General features: G+C 45.3%; 1 protein-coding gene across 1 annotated transcript; it reads left to right on the top strand.

Moving 5' to 3' along the window:
* Nucleotides 1–7,470: 7,470 nt before the first annotated feature.
* Nucleotides 7,471–8,958, top strand: LOC139401481 (WD repeat-containing protein 70-like; the record flags this gene model as incomplete). The annotated part of the gene is made up of 4 exons (XM_071145698.1): nucleotides 7,471–7,485; nucleotides 7,781–7,880; nucleotides 8,518–8,602; nucleotides 8,820–8,958. Coding segments are annotated over exons 1-4 (339 nt in total), but the record flags the coding sequence as incomplete, so codon positions are not given.
* Nucleotides 8,959–9,268: the final 310 nt, after the last annotated feature.

Genomic DNA, 9,268 nt, shown 5'->3' with positions numbered 1-9,268 from the left:
CGTAACAGGCAGGCTCCTCCTCACTTCCGGCGCCGACAGAGATGGCCGCCTCGCTTCGCGTTCCTAGGAAACTATGCAGTTTTTTGTTTTTTTACGTGTTATTTCTTACATTAGTACCCCAGGTCATCTTAGGTTTCATTACATACAGTCGAGAAGAACTACTGAATATAAGATCAGCGTCAACTCACCATCAGTACGACCAAGAATATGTTTTTCGCGAAGCGGATCCTGTGTTCTGCCTTACAAACAGGACAACGGAGTGGATCCTATGCAGCGACCCAAAAAAACGACTCCAAAAGAGAGGGAAATGAGGCGGTCTTCTGGTCAGACTCCGGAGACGGGACACCGTGCACCACTCCCTAGCATTGTTCTTGCCAATGTCCAGTCTCTTGACAACAAGGTTGATGAAATCCGAGCAAGGGTAGCATTCCAGAGGGACATCAGAGACTGTAACATCCTTTGCTTCACTGAAACATGGCTCACTGGAGAGACTATCCGAAGCGGTGCAGCCAACGGGTTTCTCCACGCATCGCGCTGACAGAAACAAACATCTTTCTGGTAAGAAGAGGGGCGGGGGCGTATGCCTCATGGCCAACGTGACATGGTGTGATGAAAGAAACATACAGGAACTCAAATCCTTCTGTTCACCTGATTTAGAATTCCTCACAATCAAATGTAGACTGCATTATCTACCAAGAGAATTCTCTTCGATTATAATCACAGCCGTATATATCCCCCCCCAAGCAGACACATCGATGGCTCTGAACTAACTTTATTTAACTCTCTGCAAACTGGAAACGATTTATCCGGAGGCTGCATTCATTGTAGCTGGGGATTTTAACAAGGCTAATCTGAAAACAAGACTCCCTAAATTTTATCAGCATATCGATTGCGCAACCAGGGGTGGAAAGACCTTGGATCATTGTTACTCTAACTTCCGCGACGCATATAAGGCCCTGCCCCGCCCCCCTTTCGGAAAAGCTGACCACGACTCCATTTTGTTGATCCCTGCCTACAGACAGAAACTAAAACAAGAGGCTCCCACGCTGAGGTCTGTCCAACGCTGGTCCGACCAAGCCGACTCCACACTCCAAGACTGCTTCCATCACGTGGACTGGGAGATGTTTCGTATTGCGTCAGATAACAGCATTGACGAATACGCTGATTCGGTGTGCGAGTTCATTAGAACGTGCGTTGAAGATGTCGTTACCATAGCAACGATTAAAACATTCCCTAACCAGAAACCGTGGATTGATGGCAGCATTCGTGTGAAACTGAAAGCGCGATCCACTGCTTTTAATCAGGGCAAGGTGTCTGGTAACATGACCGAATACAAACAGTGCAGCTATTCCCTCCGCAAGGCTATCAAACAAGCTAAGCGCCAGTACAGAGACAAAGTAGAATCTCAATTCAACGGCTCAGACACAAGAGGCATGTGGCAGGGTCTACAGTCAATCACGGACTACAGGAAGAAATCCAGCCCAGTCACGGACCAGGATGTCTTGCTCCCAGGCAGACTAAATAACTTTTTTGCCCGCTTTGAGGACAATACAGTGCCACTGACACGGCCTGCAACGAAAACATGCGGTCTCTCCTTCACTGCAGCCGAGGTGAGTAAGACATTTAAACGTGTTAACCCTCGCAAGGCTGCAGGCCCAGACGGCATCCCCAGCCGCGCCCTCAGAGCATGCGCAGACCAGCTGGCCGGTGTGTTTACGGACATATTCAATCAATCCCTATACCAGTCTGCTGTTCCCACATGCTTCAAGAGGGCCACCATTGTTCCTGTTCCCAAGAAAGCTAAGGTAACTGAGCTAAACGACTACCGCCCCGTAGCACTCACATCCGTCATCATGAAGTGCTTTGAGAGACTAGTCAAGGACCATATCACCTCCACCCTACCTGACACCCTAGACCCACTCCAATTTGCTTACCGCCCAAATAGGTCCACAGACGATGCAATCTCAACCACACTGCACACTGCCCTAACCCATCTGGACAAGAGGAATACCTATGTGAGAATGCTGTTCATCGACTACAGCTCGGCATTCAACACCATAGTACCCTCCAAGCTCGTCATCAAGCTCGAGACCCTGGGTCTCGACCCCGCCCTGTGCAACTGGGTACTGGACTTCCTGACGGGCCGCCCCAGGTGGTGAGGGTAGGCAACAACATCTCCTCCCCGCTGATCCTCAACACTGGGGCCCCACAAGGGTGCGTTCTGAGCCCTCTCCTGTACTCCCTGTTCACCCACGACTGCGTGGCCACGCACGCCTCCAACTCAATCATCAAGTTTGTGGACGACACAACAGTAGTAGGCTTGATTACCAACAACGACGAGACGGCCTACAGGGAGGAGGTGAGGGCCCTCGGAGTGTGGTGTCAGGAAAATAACCTCACACTCAACGTCAACAAAACTAAGGAGATGATTGTGGACTTCAGGAAACAGCAGAGGGAACACCCCCCTATCCACATCGATGGAACAGTAGTGGAGAGGGTAGCAAGTTTTAAGTTCCTCGGCATACACATCACAGACAAACTGAATTGGTCCACTCACACAGACAGCATCGTGAAGAAGGCGCAGCAGCGCCTCTTCAACCTCAGGAGGCTGAAGAAATTCGGCTTGTCACCAAAAGCACTCACAAACTTCTACAGATGCACAATCGAGAGCATCCTGGCGGGCTGTATCACCGCCTGGTATGGCAACTGCACCGCCCTCAACCGTAAGGCTCTCCAGAGGGTAGTGAGGTCTGCACAACGCATCACCGGGGGCAAACTACCTGCCCTCCAGGACACCTACACCACCCGATGTCACAGGAAGGCCATAAAGATCATCAAGGACATCAACCACCCGAGCCACTGCCTGTTCACCCCGCTATCATCCAGAAGGCGAGGTCAGTACAGGTGCATCAAAGCTGGGACCGAGAGACTGAAAAACAGCTTCTATCTCAAGGCCATCAGACTGTTAAACAGCCACCACTAACACTGAGTGGCTGCTGCCAACACACTGACACTGACTCAACTCCAGCCACTTTAATAATGGGAATTGATGGGAAATGATGTAAATATATCACTAGCCACTTTAAACAATGCTACCTTATATAATGTTACTTACCCTACATTATTCATCTCATATGCATACGTATATACTGTACTCTATATCATCGACTGTATCCTTATGTAATACATGTATCACTAGCCACTTTAAACTATGCCACTTTGTTTACATACTCATCTCATTTGTACATACTGTACTCGATACCATCTACTGTATCTTGCCTATGCTGCTCTGTACCATCACTCATTCATATATCCTTATGTACATATTCTTTATCCCCTTACACTGTGTACAAGACAGTAGTTTTGGAATTGTTAGTTAGATTACTTGTTATTACTGCATTGTCGGAACTAGAAGCACAAGCATTTCGCTACACTCGCATTAACATCTGCTAACCATGTGTATGTGACAAATAAAATTTGATTTGATTTATGATTTGATTTGAGAGGCAGGTGATTAGAGCGTTGGACTAGTTAACCGTAAGGTTGCAAGATTTAATCCCCGAGCTGACAAGGTAAAAATGTGTCGTTCTGCCCCTGAACAAGGCAGTTAACCCACCGTTCCTAGGCCGTCATTGAAAATAAGAATGTGTTCTTAACTGACTTGCCTAGTTAAATAAAGGCGATTATTTTTCTTTTTAATCGGCCTTATCGGTGTCCAAAAATACCGATTTCCAATTAATCGGTCGACCTCTAGATGAAACCTAGCCCATCTCCTGTGGCCTGACCCTGGGCCTGGTCATACACCACAACACCCCCAACCCTTGATGAAAATGTGTGAAATCTCTGGTGATGTCCCAGGGATCAGCGTTGTAGGTCGACCGAATTATGATTTTTCAACGCCGATACCTATTATTGGAGGACCAAAAGTGCTGTTTGAATGAATGCTTACGAATCTGCTGCTGCCAACCACCGCTCAATCAGACTGCTCTATCAAATATCAAATCATAGACTTAATTATAATATAATAAACACACAGAAATACGAGCCTTGGGTCATTAATATCGTCAAATCCGGGAAACCTATTATTTCGAAAACAAAACATTTATTCTTTCAGTGAAATACGGAACCGTTCCATATTTTATCTAACGGGTGGCAACCGTAAGTCTAAATATTGCTGTTACATTGCACAGCATTCAATGTTATGTCATAATAATGTAAATCCTGGCAAATTTATCACGGTCTTTGTTAGGAAGAAATGGTCTTCACACAGTTCGCAATGAGCCAGGCAGCTCAAACTGCTGCATATACCCTGACTCTGATTTCACGGAACGCAAGAGAAGTGACATAATTAGTTAATATTGCCTGCTAACATTAATTTATTTTAACTAAATATGCATGTTTAAAAAAATATATACTTGTATTGATTTTAAGAAACGCATTGACGTTTATGGTTCGGTACATTGGTGCAACAACTGCTTTTTTATTATTAGTAGTATCATCAACCATGTGTAGTTAACTAGTGATTATGTTAAGATTGATTGTTTTTTTTAAGATAAGTTTAATGCTAGCTAGCAACTTACCTTGGCTTATTGCTGCACTTGCGTAACAGGTGGTGAACCCTGCCACGCAGGCTTCTCGTAGAGTGCAATGTAATCGGCTATAGTCCGATTACATTGTCGATTACCGATTGTTATGAAAACTTGAAATCGGCCCTAATTAATGAGCCATGCCGATTAATCGGTCAACCTCTAGTTGTAGGCTCTGAGCCCAAACTGTTTTCATCCATGCATATAATTTAGTGTGTGTGTGTGTGGGACAGGGATTCATAGAGAGGTGCCACCTATTGCTCCATAATGAGGAAGGGGAGAGCGAGAAATCTGAGACAGGCTTCAAACGAAGAGTCGAGTTTCACAACCTGGTGCAGAACAGGAAGCTAGGCTTAACACTGGAAGCAAACCAACATCAGGAAATGAACACATATTAAAACCTGTAAGAATGTAGTCGGCAAATACACAGTATAGGATTGGATTGAAATAACGCAAATGCATTGTGTGATTGATTGGTACAATGACGGTTGATACTCCCCATGCCTTAGGTGAGATACCTATAAGTCAGTGTGATTCTGTTCCTAGGCCATCATTGAAAATAAGAATTCTAGATCACTATTAGGAAGCTTCTTTCTCCAGCCCGAGGAGTGAAATGAGAAGAATTTGGTGCTCTGCTGTATCTCAGCAGGGTTCCCAGTTCTCAGAAGACCCTTACCTGGTTGAAGCTGTAACTATGTTGCTACCCCCCCCCCCCCCCCTCTGTCTCTCCCCTCACCTTTCCCATTCCTCTACTGAGGAGAGCGGTGCAGGAAAAGGGATGAATATGTAATGTCAACAGTAATCAAATCTCCCTGTAACAAGGCTTACCTCATGTCTGTGTTTTGGGCTGGGAGAATAACGACCCCAGTTCCCATAGCTCAACCAGGGGTCACATTGCTCTGTTTAGCAAAAGTAAGGACTTCTTAATTTGCAAGAATATCTAGGATCTCGTAAATGAGATCATTTGACCCAAAATATGAACTTAGTGCTTGGTTTTCACATTCATTACAGCTTGAAAAGCTAATGTACTTTTTCTGGTATGCAACATGAATTATTTGTAGGTTAAAAAGAGTGCTGGGCTTCCAGATATTGTCCCGGTCATACCTCTCTCTGCGTTGAGATTTTTCCCCTGTTGTTCATTTAACGTTCTAAACTTTTGATCATGAAAAAAACAAACATATACAAGTGAAGCTTTTAGCAATCACTCTTCAAAAACCATTTGCCCCAGAGGATATGAGATACTTGAGAGATAAAAGAAAAGAAGTAGTTGAGGCCAAATGGTAGAGAGGACTGGGAATAGACGGAGAGAGACGTTGAGTGATAAAACGCAGTGAGTGGATGATGTGTGTGTTATCTGAAGCTGAAAGTATACAGCAGCGTTCTATTTCTTTCCCAGCTTAATGACTTCCCTCCACTTACTATGGTGCTTATGACCCTGTTCCCTCTCTCGTCAATACAGCACCACCTGTTTCATTCCTCTGTCTCCTTTTCTGGCAATATTGCTCTTTCTTTCTCTAGCTCTCTTATCTTTTCCCTCTACTTTATCCCACCATCCCTCCATTTCAAATTCCTTCTCTCGCTCTCTGACTAAAATTCCTTTGTTGCTATATTTAATTTACCATTGATGTGTTTGGTTATCGTTTAGAGTTGAAGGTTTACATACATAAATCCAGGTTGTGTATGTTTGAGTGCTGGGAAGTCCTTTTCGTCAGTACTGAAAGCTGTCTGGTTGTGATTTATGTGGGTAGTCTGGTTGTACTCAGCACAGGTAAAGCCGAGATTCGCTATGATATACAGTAATTAAGCAATAAGGCCCGAGGAGGTGTGGTATATGGCCAATATACCACAGCTAAGGAGTGCCTGGATACAGCCCTTAGCCGTGGTATATTGACCATATACCACAAACCCCCGAGGTGCCTTAATGCTATTATAAACTGGTTACCAACATTATTAGAACAGCACAAAGTACTATTTTGTCATACCCATGGTACACGATCTGATAAACCAACATTCAGGACTCCAACCACCCAGTTTATAATATATCATTCTATTCTGGTAATCTACTTTTTTTTTTTTTTACTCTGTGTGTGCTGGGTTGTGCAAATGTGTTCCTCCTCCGTGTTGTTTCTCATCGGTCTGAGTGGCTTTGGTTTAGTGCTGTGGAGCAAAAGCTATAACTCTCCTTGCCATTCCATCCTGAAGGCACATTGGGGCAATGCCAATAGTCTAGACCTGTGGACCTTGACACACAGCGCCTCTGCCGCAACAGGAGCTGATGCAGTGGAGCACACAGGAACCACGTTGGATGGGAGGCTATCTTGGATTGCTGCAGTCTGCTTCAGCGTGGACATGGTTAGGGAGCTGAGATGAATGTTGGTGGATGAACTTGACTTCACATGGCCGCTTGTCAGTCTGATTGGCTTTTATCTAAACAATCTGTATCTTAAATGTACTACACGTCAACCCCCCCCCCCGAGACTCATAAACAGCTTTTCAATAGATGATCTATAAAAGCACTACTCAAAGTGAAATTCTGTTGTATCAGCTTTTTTAACCAGTGAGGGCGTTTTAGCCAGCATTAGCACTGTCAGGCCGTTTGAGAGCCCTCAATAGATTTGACACTGGGCTGAAAAATCATGTGGCTTCCATGGTGCGAGTGGCACGTGTTGATCACGTCACATGCGGGTTAGGACAAAGTGGTTTATCTGCTATGTATTGTGGTGTGGGACATACGTCTTGAGTTATGATTATGTGTTTCGGATTTAAATCGAGAAAAATAAAAGACTAGTAGTCGGGCAGCTCAGCTTGCCAAGGTAAACCCCCAGAGTCTAAAATCACACACTGTGTCTGTACCGTCTGCAAAGGTCTGAGCGTATCGTACAACATGGTGGTTTTGAGGGTACGGTGTTTTAGGAGCAAATTGAAACCGTATGTTGTCTTGAAGAGATGGAGCATGAATAAGTCTTTATGTTACTGGAGTGGTAAGAGTTCAACATCCGTTGGTGACAGAAAACTTCTAGAAGAACGTTTAGAAGTTCACCAAAGGTGATTGACAGTCTGGGAACATGCATTTGCTACAGCACTTCCGCCACTGAGACGATGTCCTGGGATGTTCGGTCTGATACGATGTCTATGTGAATCTGGGTCACCTTTACTTTGTCATACCTTTTGACCTCTATCCTCTTCACCCTCAGGTCCACACCAAGTTCCACTGTCGCCAGGCCCACGCCCCAGGAACAGACACCTCCTGTCTCACCTTCTCCTACGACGGGACAACACTGGCCTCTCGAGGAGGTGGGATCTATCAGCCTGCCTCACTACCTACCCATTTCCTCCTTACTACAGTACACCACCAGTATAACATGGACATCAGTGTTGCCTGACTGTGCGTTCAACAACACTGTACTGTAGCTCTGTGCCTGTGTGTGTATACGTTGGAGCGAGTCCCTCTGCCCCAGCCCTGACCCCATGCTTTCAGGGGAGATGTCATGTCTGAACACGCATCCACAAGTCTGTTGTTTCAGCGGGGAAAGAGCTCATCTCTTCCCCAAAGTGCAAATAAAGACAGCCAGTCTGTCACCATCAGCGAAGCTGTGCAGCACACATGCAGATCTTCCATACACAGAAGCAGAGGGGTTTCCTCCGTCTTGGCGTGTGTTCTGTTCTAGCCGTTCGTCCCTCTGAGTGGGCTGTATGCTTGGCCCGCGATGCCTCAGCCTTAGATCATGCCTGTGTTGACTCTCTCATCAGGGTGCCAGTGTTCCTTAACCATTATAGTTCCCCGTAAGGTCACTGTTGCGTTAAGAACGAACTGTATTTTACTGTACATGACTGACCAGACTGTGTGACCTATGGTAAATAACACAGGAGAGAGTTGTGCACCGTGAAATAATTACAATACCTCTTGAATAACTTCCATTTTCTCTGCCAGGTGATGACACTCTAAAGACCTGGGACATCCGTAACTTCAAGAAGCCTCTGAATGTGGCTACAGGGCTTTCCGCCTTCTTCTCCATGTGAGTACTCCTGTCGTTATTCCCTTGATTAATCATTGGTGATTTGAACACCCTATATGGGATTTCCTGTGATTACTTTAATATAACTGGTTGGTACTACCTACATGTGCAGGGTACAGTTCCTGAGAACAACTGAAGGACATGACTTAAAAAAAAAAAAATGTGCTTGTCTAGTATCAGCTGGCTGAAGTGTGGTGTGTGACTGTGTCCCGAACAGGACAGACTGCTGTTTCAGCCCTGATGACAAGCTGCTGGTGACGGGGACGTCGGTGAAGAAGGACGAGGGAAACGGGAAGCTGGTGTTCTTTGACAGAGCCTCCTTCCAGAAGGTTTATGAGATAGATGTCACCAACGCGGTGAGAAACATTATTTAACTCTGACTGCAACACTAAAAACATTCATTTATGTAGATTGCAACAGAGGCAGTATTGCAGACTTACCTAGAAAGTCCCTGAAATGTAATTTCCTCTCAGGATTTGGGGTTTGTCCTTGTGTTCCATCTTAAAACTCTCCTACATCAGTGTAAGCTCTCATTTGGGCAGGAAATAAGTCTTGTCTGTTCAGATTAAGGGGTTTAAGGTAATTTCCCATTTAACCCAAGATTAATTATCCCCAGCAGGGGTTAGAGCTACTTTACAACCACTACTGTGACTGTACAGGCAGGAT

This window comes from Oncorhynchus clarkii, unplaced genomic scaffold (genome assembly GCF_045791955.1).
Source record: "Oncorhynchus clarkii lewisi isolate Uvic-CL-2024 unplaced genomic scaffold, UVic_Ocla_1.0 unplaced_contig_2754_pilon_pilon, whole genome shotgun sequence".
Taxonomy (NCBI): domain Eukaryota; kingdom Metazoa; phylum Chordata; class Actinopteri; order Salmoniformes; family Salmonidae; genus Oncorhynchus; species Oncorhynchus clarkii.
This window is presented reverse-complemented; position numbering and strand designations above follow the sequence as displayed.